Genomic DNA, 20,601 nt, shown 5'->3' with positions numbered 1-20,601 from the left:
CGCCCGGGGCAGCCAGCGCGCGCCCGCCCCGCCCATGCCCCGCCCCGCCCCGCCGGCACCGCCCCTCCGGCCCGCCCCCCGTCTCCTCCCCGCCCCCCGCAGCCGACGAGTGGCCGCGGCGGCCGCAGGACCCAGTTCGCTCAGACAAGAGGGCGGGTGGAGGAGGAAGCGGCCGATCCCCGAGTCTGCTCCGGCGCCGCCGAGCACCGCCCGCCTCAGCCGACCAGCCCCGTCGGCTCCGGGGCCCCGCCAAGCCGAGAGGAGGGGAAGGCGGAGGCGGCTGCGTGGAGGCGGCGGGGGCGCGGGCGCGGGCGGAGGCGGCGCGGCCGGCCGCGGCTGCCGCTTTGTTGTGCGGCCCGGGCCGAGGAAGGAGAAGTGGGAGGAGGGGGGAGCTCGGCGTCCCGCTCCCTCCGCGGCTCATGGCGACGACGCTCGGCACATCCGGGACCCTCCGGCCGTGGCGGCCGCGGCGCCGGCTGCTCGGGCCCCAGCCCCGGCCGCTGTGGTGACTCCGCCGCGCCTCGCCGTCGCCCCCGCCCCGCCCGCCGGCCGCCGGCCCCGGGCCCCGCGCCGCGGCTGCAGCCCCGCCGCCCCCGCCGCCGGGGACATGTCTAACCCCGGGGGCCGGAGGAACGGGCCCGTCAAGCTGCGCCTGACAGGTGAGGGGGAAGGGGGCGGGCGGGCGGCGGGACCCGGCCGGGGCAGCCGCGGGGCGGGCGAGCCGGCGGGGGGTGCCTGTGGCCTTGGCAAGGGCCGGGGTCGCGATCAATGGTGAGGTGGGGGTCGGGGCCGTGGGAAGGCCTAGTTCAGGGAGAGTCGTGGCAAAAGCACTCGCCCTTGTTTGGAAATACTTGAAAAAGCCAAGGGTGACTCGGGGGGTCTTTTGTTGAGGGGAGGGGGCCCCGGGTTGGAATTCCAGGCGGACTTGAGGTCGGAAAGCCCTGGCCGGGGAGCGCGGCTGCCTCCCGGGGCCTCGGGGAGCGGCCGCTGGGCTGCCGCCCAGGTGGGGTCGTTGAGGGGATGAGGCGCTCGGGTGCGGGGAGGACTGAACCCGGCGGCTGGCTGCGCGCAGTAAACACTCCTTAAAGATGGAGCGCTTAACGGAGGGTGTGTGTGTGTGTGTGTGTGTGCGCGCGCGCGCGCGTGTGCTCCCTGGTTGTTAACTTGTTCGCCCACTTGTGCCCGCGTGCAAAAACCTTCCCGGTCTGCTGCCAGGCGCAGCAGCCGGTGCCACACACCTGAGACGCTCGTGGCTGGGAGGGAAGGCGGCTGAGGGTGGCTTTTCCGGCGCCTGCCCGATCCGGCGGCCCCGGCCCGCCGTACGCTCTGTGTTTTGGAAGTGTTTGATTGCAGGGTGAGCATGTTTGGGGTTGTTCCTTGTAGGCCGCAGAACTTGTGTCTCACATCTTAACTCTAGACCGGCTTTACAAACACACTGACTTTTTTTTTTTTTTGGTACATTTCTAAGTGTGTGCTCATGCAGACTTTCAAGCGAAGTTTCCTCTCTCCTCAGCCTCCTCCTCTCCCCTTTTCTAAATGGAAAAGAATGTCTCTGGAGGGATTGCTAGATAGAAGGCTTCCCTTCCAAAGTGTGTGTGAGTCCAAGCGCATTGAATCTCTGACATGACAGGTCCATTTTGCTTACAGTGCCATTTTTGGTATTCCTACATGGTCGTGTTACCCCATTTTAAGGAAAAATTATTTTTGGTTTGAAAAGCGTAACTGAGATCAGCATAGTTATCCGCGTTTTAACCGTTTACTATTAATAAATTACCCACGTTGATAATCGGATGTGTGGTGAGAAAGATGGTTTTCCGTGTGTGTGTGTGTGTGTGTGTTTGGGTGGGTGGGTGGGTGCATGTGTAAGAGTAAACAGTAATTATGTTTGCCTACACTAGACTTTGAGATTTATATGGACTAATTTTTGTAATTGAATGCTTGTGTGTCACATCCCAGTCCACTGGCTCAACTTTCGAGATACAAACTTGCAGTGAATTTGGTATTTGAGAGTTTAGCCTATGTTGGCTGCAGTTTAAAAAATATGTTACTTTCATGACAGTTTTACTTTCCCTAGGGAAAATTGCAAAGAATCATTAACTGAGTGGTTCTTAATGGAAAAGCTGGATTGGGGGAATGCCTGCCTCCCCTGTTTCCCCCATTCAGTTTCCTTATTTTCTTAGGAATCAATGGAAACCTTTATAAGGGAGCTTTGTTGCTTTCGAGTTTATCTACTGCTGTTCCTCACCGGAGTCAGTCCTGTGTCAGTGATTATGAAAAGAACCTGTGATTCCAGGTGTGCAAAGAGCATCAGAAATAGGCTTTTGGCTATTTATTCCCTTCTAGCCTATATACATAATGAAAAAATGAGGGAGAAACAGGGATTTTTATTTTCTGCAGATAAAATGAGTCTGAGGTTTTTTGTGTGACTCAATAGACCTTAAAGTGTTTATCTGTGGTTCCCTGACTGCATATGATACATTATAAAAATTCATGAGTAAAGTTAGGAGAAAATATTACTTATTTGGGGGGGAGAAGAGAAACACTGGACTAAATTTATAGAGTGATTTTTGTATTTTTAGATTTTCCTGAGGAATTTTAAATATACCGTGTCCCTTTAATTGTAAAAACAGTCAAGGTATTCTCAGTTTCTTAAAACCATTGGGAATTTGTCTCTGTCATATTTTAAGAGAAAAATATTCAAATATTAAAAACATTGCTCTTTCCCTTTTGGTTACATATGATGGATTTTCTTCTGTTTTGCCAGGAAAGTTAACATATATTTTTTCTTTTTTGTTCATTTACAAATTAGATGGTATATATTTTAACAAATAGATCTCAAGAGCTGGATTCAATTAGCAGCTTTTTAGGACATAAACATTAAAGGGTTAGATGGAAAAGATTGTTTTGACTGACTGGATAAATGACAGGGCTGTGTTTGATGTGCGTCCAGGAATTGGTCTGGAGCTGGTGCCCAACTTTTCAGTCCATCTTGAGAAGCCAAATAAAATATTTAACCTAGGCCTCGTTTTGTTTTTTGAAAAAAAAAGTTGATTCTTTGTTAAGACCTTAAGAAATGTTTGGCATACCTTTAGACTAAGTGTTTAACAGTTCATTTAGACCCGGATTCCATAATAGAGGAAAATCGCTAAAAAAAAAAGGCAGATCCCACAGTGAGTTTGTATATGGCTTACAATACATTGGGGCTGTAAGGTGCTTTAAAATTACTGTTCTTTGCTGTATGTTAATATGATACCAGTATTTTAAATTTATAGAGTGCCTTTGATATCAGGGTGCTTTATGAACTGTAGTTACACAGTTATATCCTAATGTGGAGGTGCCCCTTTACTGAAAGGTATAAGCAACTCTCGCGTGGTGACACACTCACTCACATACACACAAACTGAAGGAGAAGAAATATTTGAGCTATGAGATCTCTGCCCACAACAGATATTAGGCTTTTCCACGTATTCTGAAGACCTCAATCAACTAGTGAACTGTTTGGTACTTGTTGATACTAAGATGGTAGGGCTATTTTTATCCCAAATTTGAGATTCCTCCGGCCATTAGTGGTTAAAATCTGATGGGGTCCATCAAGCTACGTTTGTTGTTCTTTATGCTACGTTAATACTTGTTCATTAAAATGGGCTCTGTGGTAAAGATACCAATTTCAACAAGTACTTCTAGAGCAAATTGATTATAAAATGTAAAATTTGTATACGTTGTACTTATGAGTGTCTGATATAGGTTTTTCTTACATATTTTTTGCATTTGCTTGTAGTAAAAACTTGGGGGTAATTTTTTGATGATACTGTTTTTGAGAACCAAAGGATGGAAAAAATAGTTTAATATAATTTCTGATATTTAAAACTCTTAGATACGGAGAAGTAACAGATTACTTCTCCAGACCTTTTGGTAATTCAAATGCTTTTCTATGCTGCTCCTCATGTTATTAATTTATAAAACCCTTGGCAGTAATGAGGTTAACCTTGTCTTGCTAATGTAAAAACTTAAAAAATCTCATTTTAGATATGCTGGTATCTTAATATTGTTTTCCTGAATGTTTTATTGATTCAAGGCTTTAAACATTACAACTTGATTATATTTCATAGACTTCTAAGTAGGAAAGTGCCTGTATACCATAGTGACTTATTCTAGGGGTGTTAGTGATTTAAATGTCCCCAATTCATTTTTTTTCTCTTGGTTTCTGAGGAGGAAGCCAATCTAGCTTAGCTCTTTCCTTTTCTAAGTTATTTCGTCTAGCCTAACCTTTAGACAGGCAGTTGGACCTGCCTAGGTGCTTCATGTAGTTTGGTGTTCATTGGCGAGTAAAGTGTGTGTGTGTGTGTTTTGATCATGGATTCTACTTTTTTCTCTTGGTTGAATTGTAACTGTCACAACATACTAACATGTCATTTATTTAGCATATAATTTAGTGTATTTCCCAAATAACTCAATTTTCAAGATAAATGAAGGGACTATACTTTAGGTAACAAGATTTTTACTTTAGCCATTTTTGATGTCATTTAAAGATTTTGAAGACTTTTAAAGATGTAATTTGTCTTATTCCTTTCAATAGACCATACTTAACAGAACTTAGCATTTTATTTATGATTCAGTATCATTATGAGTATAAATTATTGTACTGTTGTAATGTGTAGTATAAGGATATTGTCTTGGTGTGTAGAGAGAACTGTTTGACCCTGGCTATTTGGTGATATGTTGTTTAACCCTATTCTTACTGCTTTTTCTCTGCCCTCGTTTTGTTTACCGTTGGTTTCTTTGTTCTGTGAATGCTGGCCCCTTGAAATATACTCTTGTAATCAGCATTGTTATGTTTCCATATGAATAACATGTATTGAATGCTTATTAAGTGCCAGATACTATTAACAGCTTTAATTCTTACAGTAGCTCCAAGAAATAGAAACTTGGAAGAGGTTAATTAAGTACATGTCACAACCTAAGTTGTCTATGTAGAAAGTCTGTTACAAACTTGTAAGATTTTGTGTGGAAACACGAATACTTTCCATTTATTTGGAATTACCCTTGCTATCCTTGCCATCTTTTAAGGTTCAAGTCCAAGATTACCCTTATCCCTAAAACTTCCCTTGGCCTGAGTTGACCTTTCCTCTGTAACTCACTGAAGGGCATTTGTTGTTTCTATCTGTAAACTCCATGAAGGCAGAATCCTTGTTTCTGCATGGATTAAGAACTTTTGGGCATTTTATTGAACCAATGCTGGAGACACAGAAGTAGTTCCATGTAATTCCATATATGTTCTTTAAGGCTAATGCATTGGGTATGAGTGGCAAGACATGAGGCAATAGATGGGGACTAACCCAGTTAGGACCCTGTTGTATTTAGCCAAGAAGTTTAATTTTTTTTTTTTTTTTTTAAGGCAGTGGAAACCATGAAAGGATTTTAAGCTTTGAAATATTTGATGCTTAGAAACATTAATCTTAGGGCAGTAGGGAGGATGGCCCGGGATAGGAACTGTGGAGACTGATTTTTTAGGATAATCAGTTAAGAGGATGCTACAGAAACCATTGTTCATGTGGTTTTCTTGTTTTAACTTTTATTTATTTCCAGATTTTGTTATTACAGATAATTGCTGTAAACATCTTGGTGTAGATAACTTTGATTTTAAGGATTATTTTCTTAGTATATTTATATAGAAAGAGTGCTATTAATGGATATGGATGTTTTTAAGGTTCTGCATTCATTTTTTCGCAGACTGCTTCCTGAAAGAATTGTGCCTATTTCAGAGCAGTAATGGATAAATAGATATTCCTTTTTACTATTCTGTTACAAGCATTGCCTTTAGTTTGTTTTTAATCCTCACTTGAGGACATGTTTTCATTGATTTCTAGAGTGAGAGGAAGGGAGGAAGCGAGAGGAAGAGAAGGGGAAGGAGAGAGAGAGAGAAAGAGAAAGATCTATTTGTTGCCTACTGAACGAGCAGACAGGAATGGAGCCGGCAACCTATGTATGTGCCCTGAGCAGGAATCGAACCCGCAACCTTATGGTGTATGGACAGCGCTCCAACCAACTGTGCCACCCGGCCAGGGCTTGGCATATAGTTTTTAAACATTTATCTGTGAAGCTGAAGATTTTCCTCTCTGTTTACTAATTATATTCCTCTCTGTTGACTTGTTTGGCCTTGTCCTAGTTAATCTGCTAGGGTTTTAGTTTTTCCTTGTTGATTTGCCTGAAAATTAAAATATTAGTCTCTTGTCATATTTGCTACAAACCTTATCCCCAGTCTGTTATTTGTCTTTTAATTTTGACCATTTTTGGACATGCAGAAATTTGTTATTTTTAGGAGTCAAATCTGTCCAACTTTTCTTTTGTTTTTCCTATTATTTCTATACTTAGGAAGGCCTTTTTCTTCAAGAGGCTTAGTAAATGTTTAAGTACATTTTATTTTAGTATTTTAAAAAAATGGTTTAGGAAGGTCTTTCCCCCAAATGGCTATTTAGTCATCTCATCATTGTTTATTAACCAGTTCTTCCTTTCCACAGTGATACATCTTTTTAGTTATGTTAAATTAGTTATAGTAGAATCATATTATCTCTTGTTCTGTGCCATGCTATTTTCATTATAGTAGTTTTATAATTTATTTTAATATTTTCTTCGTGCCAGAAATTTTTTTCTATATTATATATTTGTTTTTTTCACATGAGTATTAAACTTGTTTAATTTAAAAAGAAATTTCATTGGGATTGTAATTAGGATTGCATTACTTTGGGAGAAGGAGGTATTTAAGTACAGTATTTAGTTTTCTCACCTAGGAGCATTTTATGTTTTTTTACATTTATTTAAGCTTTTGCCTGTATTGCTCAGGATTGTTTAATAATGTTCTTCCTGTGTTTTAACGTAATTCCAGCTAATTTATATTTGTAGCATTTTCATCGTATTTTCTAATCTTAGTTATTGCTTATATTTAGGAATGCCGTCATACATATTTTTGCTTGATTAGAGGAATTTTGCTGAACACTAAGTCCGTTAGTCTTTTGCTCGATGCTAGTTTTCTGGGTATCAGTATTAGACATTTTTTGCAGTTGACTGTTAACATTTTTCTTTCCTTTGGGTTTTCCCACTAATGTATAATTAATATACAAAGAGGAATTTTATGTTAATTTGTTTTAGAGTAACTTCTGAAAGCATTCACTGCTTTTTTAAAAAAGAAAACTGCATTTGACAAGGCATTAAGTATCAACATGTATTTTAAGTTTGGCAGTTTGGTTTGATTTCTTACTAAAAATTGACAGCAGACATAAAACTTCAGTTTTAAAATAAATCTTGATGATTCATTTTAGGTAGGAACTACTACATAGATGATTGCACAGAGGGCATTTCTTTCTTCCCCCAAAATTTCCTTGTGCCCCTTCATAGCCGGTCTCCTCCCATCCCCAGTCCTTGGCAACCACTAGTTTTCTTTCTGTCACTATAGTTTTGCCTTCTCTAGAATTTTATATAAATGGAATCAGGCTTCTTTCACTTAGCACAGTGTTTTGAGAGCCATTCATGTTGTATATCAATTGTTCCTATTTATTCCTGAGAAATATGGCATTGTACACATAGATCCCATTTTGTTTATTCATTCACATATATCCACAGACATTTGTTGTTTCCAGGCTTTGGCCATTATGAATAAAGTTGCTATGACCATTTGAGTACACCTCTCTTTGTGAACATGTTTTTATTTCTCATGATTAGGAATGTTGGGTCGTATGGTAAGTATGTATTTAACGTTAACAAATTGCTAAACTATTTTTCAAAGATGTACTGTTTTGCATTTTTACCAGCAGTGTATGAGAGTTCCAGTTGCTCCCAGTCCTAGTCAACACTTGCCATCGTCAGTCTTTGATTATAGCCATTCTAATTGGTGTGTAGAGATATTTCGGTGTAGCTTTAATTGTAATTCCCATATTGACCTACAGTTTTAGGCATCTTTTCATGGACTTAATTGTTATCCATGTATCTTTGGTTAATATCTGTTCAAATTTTTTGCTCATAGTTTTAAAATTGGGTTGTGTTCTTATTGTTGAGATTTGACAATTCTTTTTGTATTCTGGATACCAGTCCTTTATCAGATATGTGTTTTGCAAGTACTGTTCCCTGTATTGTGACTCCCCCCTCCCCCAGTAGTATCTCAAAGAGCAGAAGTTTTGAATTTTGACTAAGCCCTGTTCTTTATTTTTTTCTTTGTTTGTTTTTTTTTATGTCATATTTAAGAAATCTTTTCCTAATTCTCAGTTCTAAAGATTTTCTTCTGTATTTTCTTTTGCATTATTTATAAGATTAGCTCTTACGTTTAGATCTATGACCCTTCTAAAATTAATGATTTTTTTAATCCTCACTGAGGATATTTTTTTCATTGCTTTTCAGAGAGAGTGGGGAGGGGAGAGAGAGAGAGAGAGAAAGAGAGAGAGAAACATCGCTGTGAGAGAGACACGTGGATTGGTTGCCTCCCGCATGTGCCCCAACCATGGCCGGGGGTCAAACCTGCAACTGAAGTATGTGCCCTTGACCTGAATCAAACCTGAGACCTTCAGTCTTGGGGCTGATGCTCTAACCACTGAGCAAAACAGGCTAGGGCTGAGGTTAATTTTTTAATATGGTGTGAGAAGTAAGAGTCAAGGTTGTTTTTTTCTGCCACCCATACGGATACCTGATTTTCCTAGTACTGTTTGTTAAAATACTTTTATTTCCTTGATTGAATTGTCTTGGCACCTTGGCTGAAAAATCAATTGACAATATACACAATATACATGTAGTTCTATTTCTGGACTCTCTTCTATTTCTTTTATCTATAGTTCTACCATCTATAAGTTTATCATTTGTAATCTATACTTTTTGATTTCGGTAGCTTTCACATAAGTCTTCTGATTTCAGACATTGATATAAAAGCTTTTCATAAACATTTTGATAAGAATAAGTTAATAAGCATAATCGCATCTTTTGCATTTAGGATCCTGTAATGATTTAGGATCTTGTAATGTTTTAGAGCCTTTATTTCATTTACTTAGCCAACAAATATTTGTCAGTTTCTTGACATGTGTCAGCCATTGTTTTTATTATATAGTATCATGAATGGAGATACAAGAAATCAGAGTAAACTAGATTGGAATCTCTCTTTTCAAAATGTCAGACATTTTGAAAGTCATTTGCAATAAACATGACTTAACAAGGTTTGCCTATTTACCTGCTGTCAGCTCTCCTCAACCCATATTTGGAAAAGGTGGCATGAAAAGAATAATAAGAATAAACATCTCTAAAATGTAACAATAGAAAAGAAAGGAAAGAATTGATTTATTAAGTATGAATTGGATTGTTTTTTAAATTTGTATTATTTTATATTTATGATCATGTATATTTTTTTCTTTAAGACAAAAGAAAAGAAGAAACAATTTTATTAAAATCCAAGCAGGCTTTTATTTGACCACAGTGCATTTCTGGGAACTGTCACAAAGCAAACATCATAATGTAGATCTTACCTACATATCTTACTGTGAAAGATATACGTGGTAATTTTGTGGGAGGCAGTTGGGATGTTGTAGACAGAATATAGAACTTGGAGGCAGAAAATTTGGGTTCAGATACTATTTATGCTACTGATGAGCTTTGTGCCATCAAGCAAATCACTTATTTTCTTGGTGCCTCTGCTTTTAATTATAAATGCATTCTTTAAATGGCAGTTATTTATTTTAGGATTCTGCTGAACAAAATATAATGTATATGAAAAATACTGTTTAAGCTGTAAAATATTATGTTAATATATTTTGTGATTTTTGACCAAAGACTGTGTTTTAAGTAAGTTAGTTGTAACCAATTATATACTGTGTTTTATAGTAGCAAGTACAACATTAATATAGGTATTGATTTAAATGATATCATGTCTTATAAGATAGGTATAAATGTCTTGTACACCATTGGGGTACCAGTGTATCATAAAGAATTCATATAGTTAAATTAGCTACTATGTTATAAGTTTCATTTTTAAATAATATAGAAAACATTTAGAAAATTAACTGTATTCACCCCTCCACCTTTATTTTTGGTTAGAAGTAGAAGAACTTTGGAGAACAGTTTGAATGGCTCAGGATTTTGGAGGTGGGGGAACTGTTTGGATCCAAGTCTTAAATATTCGACTTGCTAAACTTCCCTGTAGCTTGCTGGCCTTTTCAAAAATAGCCTGTAGTTTCACCTCTTGCCAGTAGATGGGGCTATATCTGCACAGGTAGATGTCAAGAGTGAGTAAAGACCTGTGAAACTGGAACAGTCTAAATGAAGGTGCGCACTTGAGATAAATGGAGTTGGAGAACTGAACCACCAAAGGTGATGCTGGCTTCTAATGCAAATACATACTTTAGGATAAACTTCCTTATATAAGCTATGTGCTACATGTTATTTGTTATAAGAATGCAAACAATGTTTAGTTCTGTTTTTATATGAACTTACGTCATCAGGCTTTAAATATAACTTTCTCTTCTGAAAAGGAAAACTTATTGATTGGTCAGATTATTCAGAATCATATGAATCTAATAAGGTTAAAAGAGTTGTTTTTTAAAATTGAATTTTGGAATTTTTATAAAGGAAGAATGATGGAAAAAATATTTTTAAATTAAGAAAAATAAAATGGCATTTGATACATTCAAAATCCCATGTCTAACAGTACTCAGTACATAGTATACTTCAGTAAATATCTGTGAATTAAAGAATGATTTACGAAGTTGGAAAAACTTACATGGTCTTAAGGACCTCATTTGAAACTTATAATAGGATCTCTCTTTGTGATGTCAGTGTTGAATTCACTGACAACTGTACCTTAGTAATTTTTAAAAAATGTTTTTATTGATTTCTGAGAGAGGAAAGGAGAGGGAGAGAGAGGTGGAAACATCAGTGATGAGAGAGAGTCTGCCTTCTGCACAGCCCCATTGGGGACTGAGCCCACAACCTTGACGTGTGCCCTGACAGGGAATCTAACCATGACCTCCTAGTTCATGGGGCTACGCTCAACCACTGAGCAACTCCAGCCAGGTAAAAATTTACTTCTTTACAAAGTAAAGGTCAATCTGATATTCACTGCCAAACGATCTGTTTTTGCAGTGTCAGCTAAGAAAATTCACATATATAATCTGTCAACGTTAGGAGGATAATTAATTTTTTTCCAGAGCTCTACAGTGTTAAAGTGTTTTTATTATCTAATTTAATTACTCTTCAGACCCCAACTTTATAGGTATTCTGAATCAATGAAAGTGAAATGAGAACGTTTTATCTGATGAAATTTTTTTCTTGAATCTTATGAAGAGAATAGTAATAGATTTTTAATGGAAAAATTGATACAACTATTTCAGTTTCATCAAAATAAGGCTAGTTGTACCATAGTCCTTTGTAATAAAATATGAATCCTTATGTAGTTTAGTTGTCTACTTCCTAGTTGTTTTGAATTTTTCTTATTTTAGGTAGGTAGGACACCAATATTTTTGTTAGTTTAAAATGGAATTAGTGATGAAATTTCTTCTGCTCTCCAGTTTGGTTAACTCTTAAATCTGTTTTCTCTGAGTAGAAAGAGGACTTGAGTGTGGGGATGGAATATTTGCATATTCCTTTAGGGAACGTTTGTTGAGAGTCTTACATGCACCTAACACCAAAGTATAGGTTCTGGGATTTCAAGAAGAGGTTTGGACCCTGATCCTTCTTTCAGGGAGCTTGCATTGTCTACAGACAGGGACAAGACTTGATGGATGAAGTAACCAAACTGTCACTGCTAAAGTTAGTGGTACACGCAGTGAGGGTGAAATAAAAAGGATGAAGCCCGTGGATATTTTTAAGGGAGCTCAATTTCCAGATTCTAAAATTGATCAATCTCTTATTTCTTCCTTCCACCTTATAAAGGAAAGGTACATCTCTTGGCTGTCCCAAATAGTACATGCCCTGTGGTGAGAGGCTCCAAAGAGACAAATCAAATATTGGTGAGGTTGTTGGGAAGGCAGTGACTCCGATGACTGATGAACATCTTTTTACAAGTTACGTGGTTTCCAATCCTTAGTCTTCAACAAAATTGAAGGACCCGATCAAGTTGTTAGCTGATCATTAAAAGTAATTTCTATAAAAAAATAGAGAAGTCAAATAAATGCCATACTTTCCAGAAAATTTAAAAAATCACAATTGATTATTGTGATTTCTTTGCATATAAATTAAAGAATTAAAATAATTTGGCATTACTATAATAAAACTCATACGCTTATTTATGTGAATAAGATTTCTTAACACATATTTATAATAATGAAAAATAGGAATAGACTAGGAATAGAATATTTACAATAAAAAATATTCACTCATAGATACATGAACTAATTGAAAATAAGAAAACCTTATCCATCTCATGAAGAGATGCAGTTTAAATTCTTTTCTTCCTCTTCCCCTCCCCAGTTTTGAATAATTGGTTTGTTCTAATCAGAATGCAGAAAAGGTCTATTTGATGGGTGTGTCTCAAGTCAATCCCCCCTTTTTCTTTGAATTTATTTATTATAATTTTTTTAAAAAAAAATATCTTTATTGATTTCAGAGAGAGGAAAGGAGAGGGAGAGAGGGAGATAGAAACATCAGTGATTTGAGAGTCATTGATCGGCTGCAGCCCACAACCCGGGCATGTGCCCTGACCGGGAATCGAACCCCGATCGCCTGGATCCTAGGTCGACGCTCAACCGCTGAGCCACGCCTGGCCGGGCTGAATCTATTTATTATAGAAACCAGGCTTATTAAATACCTTCATCTAAAAGCTCTTTATGATTTGATTCTAGCATTGTTTCCCGTTACGCCTGTGTTCTCATCATAGTCCTGTTACACAGCCCTGAACTCACCTTTTCTTATGTTTTTCACATTCCCTCGTCTCCACGTTTTTGACAGTGTTGTTTCCTTTGACTCTATTACTTTCCTTCCTTCCTTTGTGTTCCTGCCAGATCTACTCAGCTATTAAGACAGAGCTGAAGCATTATCTCCTTTTAGAAGTCTTCCCAGGCTTTTCCAGTCTGAGTTAGGTACCCCTCTCCATCGGTTGGGGTTCAGATAGGAAACAGTTAACATTTGCACAATAGGTGAAAGGGAATGTCCTGAGGGACTACTTACAGTGAATGGGCAGGGTTAAGGGAATCCAACGAGGAATGGTTCAGCACCTAGGGACTAGCAGAGATAATAAGTTGCACCATCTTTGGGCCAGCAAGGGCAAAGGCACCTAGTATGGGAACCCAGAGAGACCCTCGCTGTTGTTTCTGATTTACTGAATCCACTTTGAAGTCAGAGGGCAAGGGACCCCAGTTTATGTGGTTCATAAAGGTCAGCCTCCTAGGACACTAAGCACTGGATAAAGAAAGGAGAATGGTTCTGGAGGAGCAGGTAGAGAACATTCAGCACACCCTAGTTATACTCCTACATACTTCATTGTATCATTTATCATATTGACTGGAAATTCATTGCTTGTATTAATGTTTTCTCCATAGCACCATGAACTCCTTTAGAGCTATAAACTATCTCTTACTTATATTTGTATAACCACAGTACTCATTAGATATTTGTTGATTAAGTGAATAAAAGTATAAAAAGATGGATGAGATACATAATTTAAAAGGTCTGTCCTACTTAGTGGTAATGTGTGGTGATTCTTAGTTCAGAAGAGTAAATCTAATAATATTTGCTTTGTTTGCAGTATGGATGTTTCTGCAATAACTGGCTCACTCATTTTGATTGAAGAGAGATCAGGGATTAATTTAGGCCATAATAGGTTACTACATTTAGAAGGATTATAATGCAGGACTCTGAGTTGGCAGCTTGGTGGCCTAGTTAGTATATTTATGCACTCTCTTTTGCTGTAGAAAAATCATGATGCAGGGAAAGAATCTGTAGAAGCCATAAGATCAAAATGTTGACTTCAGGAAGAATGTGCTTTTTCAAATCTCTTAAATATGTGAAAGCTGGTCTCTGTGGAAAATTCACCTCTATTGATAACCACCCTTATTGATGGAAATTCCCTCTTTTCCCCCAATTAATTGAACTAATTATCATATGTTTGCTATATAGGCTTCTTAGAATTGTTGCATAAAAAATTACTCTAAAACGTACAGGCCTAAAACAAACAATAATTTTTATAGTCTCATGGTTTCTGTGGGTTAGGAGTTTGGGAAGAGCTCTGCTGGATGGTTTTGGCTCAGGGTCTCTTCTCTGTTTTATTCAGATGGTGGTTGGAGCTGGAATAGCTGAGGCTGGCTGGGCATTTATATCTCTTCAGGAGGTCTGTCAGCATTGGCCTAGTTTATGGAAGCTCCAGGGCAGTTACGCTGCTAATTGTGACTGGCCCAGGGCACCAGCAGGAATTCTCCAGTGAGCAAGGTGAAAGCTGCATCTCTTTTTCTGACTTGCCACATTTTATTGGTTACAAGCGAGTTAGTTAGTTTCAAGTTTTAGATTCAAGTGGCAAGAGCATAGATCCCATCTCTTAATGGAAAAAGTGTCAGAGAATTTGCAGCTATTTAAAAATTTCATAGGTGGCAGCAGTGGTAGCTGCTGCTGCCTTTTGTTTTTTGGGTCGGACTACATACTCTTTGGTACCCTAATCTAATGGATACCATTTTCCAGCTTTTATAATTTAGTTATGGTATGTTCTGCCTTTGAAGTTTCCAGGAGTTTTTTTTACAGAGTACATAACAAGTAGCATAAGCATTTTCAGTAGCTTCTTGAAAAGTTATGATAGTTTGTCATTGAAGTATAAAATCCATAAATTATTTTGGTAAAGATTAAAGATACTCTCCCTGGCCGGGGTGGCTCAGTTGGTTGGGTGCTGTCCTGTGCACCAGAAGGCTGCTGGTTTGGTTCCTGGTTCAGGGTTTCAGCTTGATCCCCGGCGGGGGGTGGGCATGAGGAGGCAGCTGATCAATGTTCCACTCTCACATTGATGTTTCTCTCTCCCTCTTCTTCTCTCTTTAAAAATCAATTTAAAAAGTCTTAATAAAAAAAAAAGAATAAAGATATCAATGGAAACAGAAGGAGACTGGTAAAAAGAAAGAAGACATACTATTTGAATAAAACAATTTATGCAAATTTATGAATTTAATTCTTTAATTCTCTGGAATTATTTTTATAATGAAAAAATATAATTCAGGCTTCAGAATCAGAGAATTTTAGTGCTCCATCATTGGGTCTGAATTGTTTTTCTTTAGCCCTGTATAACCCATTATCCACAGAGCAGCTTCATTTAAAAAAAAAAAAAAATTGGCTAATTGGGTGCCGGTGATATATGAGGCTGAAAACTTCTGTATGTACTTCATACCAGGCAGCCTGGCGACTGTCCTTCCTCAACCCTCACAAAAAGGGAGGCTTATTTTGTGGAGAAAGTTAACCAAACTGGTTCTACATCCAGGGGACCCTTCACTGTGGAAGGTAGGAGAAGTGCTCACCTGAAAATGAGGGGACTGGCAATATCGTAAATAGATTTTCAGCCGCCTTGCACTGCTCAGGTTCAGGAACACTAGCAGCCAATTATGTCTTTTATCTTTTCTGGGAAAAATTGGACAGTTTACAGAAAAGACTTTAATAAATACAGTAATATCTTCATGGCTGCTTCAGGATCTCGCACTCTTGCAGTTTGAATGCCAGTGTGAATGCATGTTAGCATTGAAGTCTTAAGTAGCATAGGAAGTTGAATTGAATACATGGGACAGATAGATACATTTTAGAAATTTAAAAAATTACTGTAAAGTACTAGAAAAGTAAATCATTACCCAGAGATTACATTACACTTTAGATTATGTTTAAACATTTTCTTTGTTTAATAGTCCTCGGCCCAGAAATGTACGTTAATGGGGAAATTATGGTACTTTCCCCCCTAAGTTTAAAAATAGGTTTATATTGATATGCAGTCAAGGAATTTCTTTGTTATTGTTTTCTTTCTTTCTCTATTTAAAAGTTTTTTAACTTTGCTGCACAGTGAGGGAGGGAAAGATCCGAGTTACCGTGGGGTAATGTTTTTTGGCTTGAACTCTGAAGAACAAGACTTGGGCCTTGTTCTGATGTTCTGATTGATTTGAGGTGACTTAAACAAATTGTTACCCAGTGTTTTTATCTTGCGTGTATGATTTTAAAAAGTTAAAAAATAGAATAAGCTAAAATGTATATACATGGCAAATTTAGCTTGTACAGAAGACTACAGTGAAAAGATTAATTTTCATGTGCTGCCTTTTCTTAATGTGACTCCTCCAGATGTAATGTTGAGTTTCACCTACTTAGTAATTTGCCAACGACTGAAGTAGAGGATGCTGGTGGTTTTGCCCCCTTCTGTTGGTAACTTACCCTACTTTTTCTTTTGGAAACCTCTTCTGTCTCACTCACAGTCCAGGTAATTCCAGTGGCATAAGCCCAATTCATAGACTCAAGCTGATCTAATCTCCGGGTGGAGAGAGATGTATGAGCAAAACCATAGGCTATAAAATGCCAAGTTATGTGTATGGAGTAGGGTAGGGAGGGGAAGAAAAGCAACATCTGGTCAGATTGTACAGTGACTTGAATGACAGGCTAAGGAGTCTGGATTTTATGCAGCAGGTAGTCAGGAGTTAATAAACATTTCCATACAGGGGAAGGATTTTGAATTTAAAATTAATTTCCCATTCCTTTCAGCCCTGATGGTCAAATCCTACTTTTTCTCCTTTGAAATCTCTCTTGACCCATCCTTTCCTTTTCCATCCTTACCCATTCCAATACCATAATTCAGTCCTTGTTACATCAGACTGAGATTGTTGCCGTAGTTAACAAACAGATGGTTTCTCTGCTCTAAGCACTTTGTCCAGCAGCCCATTCTGGACATCAATATCAGATTAATCTTACCTAGAGCTTCACTTTGATCATGTCTTTCTCCTTCTCAGAAACCTTTCGTATCTCCCTGTTGTTGACAGGATAAGATCCAGACTTCTTAGCCTGACATTCAAGGCATTCCAAAAATTAGTCCAGTCTACCTTTTAAGTCTTACCTTTCCCCCTTTATTTAACCTGGATTCTAGCGAATTTGGAATGTTCCTTTTATCCTCTCATGTATCTAGCCCTTTCCATTTGTTAATTTTGTCTGTTTCTTCCTCCTGGGTTCTCCTTTCTCTAGTCTCTAGTTAAAAATTATTCACATCCTTAGAGTTCAGTTAACATTGTGCCTCCTTGTAAAGCTTCTTCAAATAATTTAGAAGCTGGTTTGAGTTCTTTCCTCTGAAATCTCAGAACTCTTTGCGTATACTTAAGGCACTTGTCACTTAATGCTTTCTGCTGTGCTTGTCTTAACTGCCTTGCTAGACCATATAACATAGTAAGGTGTTTATTTTCCACACACAGTGCTTTCATATACTCGTGCTTGATAAACATTTGTTCTGCTAATTGAGCTTTCCTATTTTTGACTACCTCTCCCCTTCTCCCCCTCCCTTTCTTCCTCTCTCTAAAGCTCAATAAACATATCCTCTGCTAAGGATTTTAAAAAATATATATTTAATTTCTTTGATTCTTAGTGTGGTAATAGCAAATTTTTATTTGCTATTTCTACTTCTCTGAAGTCCTGTGTTTATATTGTTTTAACCATTTTCTAGTCTGCCTGAATTTTTTCTGATTTGTAGACATTCTTTATAGGTTCTGGATATTAACCCTTTGTTATACTCTGTTTTGTTTCTGTCATTTCTTTTAACTTTGTTCATGGTAACTTTTGCCATATAGAATTTTTTAAATGATTAAATGTGATGAGATTAAAATTTAATATTGCATAAAGATCAAATCTGGCATTTTGTAGAATTGACATAATTATTATGCTAGTCTTAAATTTTTAAGGAAAGTTTGATAAATCTTAACTGATTATAGTTTTATTTCATTTTCTTGCTGTTACTTATAACATGGACATTCAAAAATCGTTCTTTCAAATATAAAGTTGCATACAGGAATCATTTCTAGTTGCATACTTGAAATCATTTTTTCAAGTATAAAGTTGCAAAAGGAACTTTTGTTCCTAATTTTAAATTATAAGGACAAAATTTAAATAGCTGGATTGTATCAGATGATATTGAAATGACTCAATTTTTAAAGGCCAGTAGTTTCTATCTGTATAACTTTTTTTAAAGTTCTTTTTTTCCCAGAGTTGGTTTCATTTAGAATTGATACATTTTTCCGAGAAATGAAAACCTAGAAAACCTATTTATTTTCTGTGAAAAAACAGGAAAAGGAAAGTGAAATCTTCTATCACTTTGGACTGAAGCTCCTCTTTACTGATGTTTTAATAAGTGCATAATTATGCTGCTTGAACAATAGATTCAAAGCATATAGAAGAACTTGTGTCTCTTCCACAATTTTGAGCATATTTTTCTGTGAAAGGTATGCTAGTGAAAATTCTGTCCTAAATAAATGATTAGTAAACTGATTGTAGTAATGTTTAATCTCTCAAAATATAAAATAATTAAAAAATAACAAAAATTTCATCTTGAATTTTGTCCAAGATTGCAAATTTTTCCCCAAGATTGCAAGGGTGATTTAACTATAGAAAACATGTTAATATACTTGCCCTGCTGGAGATCGAACACTGAACAAGGGTGTGTGCCCTGACTGGAATTGACCCCACCATCTTTTGGCACATGGATGACACTCCAACCCACTGAGCCACACCGGCCAGGGCTTTCCTTGAATTTCTTGAAAATGCTTCTCCACAGTTGCCTCGCTGTGTATGTTGTTCTTGAGAACTTTGATATCAGCCTGTTTTCTTACGTTAATTTGATCATGCCTGGAAGCCCTGGGGATTTCTTTTTTTTTGTCTTTAAAGTCTAGTCACACAAGGATATGTCTCAGGGTTGACTGTTTTGAGTCAGTTTTCCCATGTATATCATGGGCCCTTTGAATATGTAGATTTGTTTTCTCTTATTTCTGGGAAGTTTTCTTGGATTATAGTTTGAAATGTTAGTTCTAAAAAGCTTTCATTATTTTATTTTTCTCCCTGGGGACTCCCAGTTGTATGTATATTGACCTTCTTTGCCTCCCTTCTGTTTCAGCCTTTCTCTCTGACCCTTTCGACTTTTCCTTTATCTCACTGTCATTCTCTTGGCTGTCCTCCTGCCTTTCTTCAGTGACCCTTTATTAGATTTGCATTTGATTCTGTTCTCCCATGAGTGTCTTGTAATTTATTTTCCATTTCTGCAGTGGTTTTATCTTCCCTCAGGATCTTCCCTGAGGTTGATCAGTGGTCTTTTTCCTTCTCCCCCTCCCCCTCCTCTCCTTCTCTCTTCTCCTCCTTTCTTTTCTTAGTTTTATGTGCATCTCCAAGTTTTTGCTTGAGAATATTTAATTCAGCTTAGAGTGTTTGTTATGGTGTGTCGTGTCCCCCCCCCCAGTGTGTTTTTTGGGAGGGACAGTTTTCATCAGTCGAAGTGTTTTATTTGCATTTCCTGTTTTTATAGTATGTTTGTATGGAGAGTATAAAATTCTTCATAGCCTTTTTTTTTTTTAGATATATTTTTATTGATTTCAGAGAGAGGAAGAGAGAGGGAGAGAGAGAGATAGAAACATCAGTGATGAGTCATTGATCAGCTGCCTCCTGCATGCCCCCGACTGGGGATCGAGCCCACAACCCGGGCATGTGCCCTGACCGGGAATCGAACCCCGATCACCTGGACCCTAGGTCGATGCTTAACCGCTGAGCCACGCCTGGCCGGGCTTCATAGCCTTTTTTGGGTACTCTTTTTGTAGTTGTCTTTGTTCTTAAGTGAGTTTAAATAATATGCAGTGTTGAGAGTTGCTTAGTGTTCTAAGCATATTATTAAAGCTTCAGATTTACAGGGACCATAATTTTACTGATTCCCATGATGCCTCTAATTAATTGATGTTGTGAAATAATTCATATTTTGTGAACAGCATGTCAGTGAAGGTGGTTAAGTCCTGGAAGTTAAGCTGCAATGTAGTGAGTACGACACACTTACTGGTTCGTTCTAAGTTTTATTGTAAATATATGCTAAGACATTTATAGAGATGACTATTTTATTATTTTTATTATTAGCTTATTAATAATAATACATTTATTATTATTTTTACCCAGCTAATACAGACGTTTCACCTGGGATGGAATGACACTTGGGTGGATGTGGGGGAATCAACGGGAAGGGAGTTTCTTGCCTCTGTTTCTGTTCTGTACTCTCTTTCTCTCAAGTTCGTCATCCCTTGCTCTGATTTAAGGGATCCAGATCAACTCCCAGTACCCCGGATACAGAGGAATCTGTCATTAGGTATTTTAATAGTAAATACCAAGTTACCTCAGTTTGCCAAGTTTTAGGAAATTCTTTAAATCATTCCATGTAATTCTCAAAGTAATCCTATGAAGTAGGTGAGTCCAGATATTACCAGCAAACACTGATCTTAGAGAGGTTAAGTAATTTGTCCAGGGGCTCAAAGCTAGTAAGTGTGGGGGAGCTAGAGTTTGAAAACAGATGTGTTTTACTCTCATTTCTAAACTTGGTGTTATACTGTCTTCCTAAATTGTTTAGATCTGGAGGCCTTTGAACAGTTTTCCCCCCTAAGCAGTTCCTTTTTGTTTCAGTTTTCCCTC

General features: G+C 38.1%; 1 protein-coding gene across 1 annotated transcript in view; it reads left to right on the top strand.

Moving 5' to 3' along the window:
- Window positions 1-564: 564 nt before the first annotated feature.
- SMURF2 (SMAD specific E3 ubiquitin protein ligase 2) overlaps window positions 565-20,601 on the top strand; it is a 72,175-nt gene continuing 52,138 nt past the window's right edge. The window contains exon 1 of the mRNA XM_087826311.1: window positions 565-659. Coding sequence (XP_087682437.1) covers window positions 608-659 — 52 coding nt within the window. The 5' untranslated portion in view covers window positions 565-607. The remainder of the gene's footprint in view (window positions 660-20,601) is intronic.

Source organism: Miniopterus natalensis, chromosome 17 (assembly GCF_054644295.1).
Source record: "Miniopterus natalensis isolate mMinNat1 chromosome 17, mMinNat1.hap1, whole genome shotgun sequence".
Lineage (NCBI taxonomy): Eukaryota > Metazoa > Chordata > Mammalia > Chiroptera > Miniopteridae > Miniopterus > Miniopterus natalensis.
The sequence above is the reverse complement of the archived record's forward strand: the minus strand, read 5'-3'. Positions and strand labels throughout refer to the sequence as shown.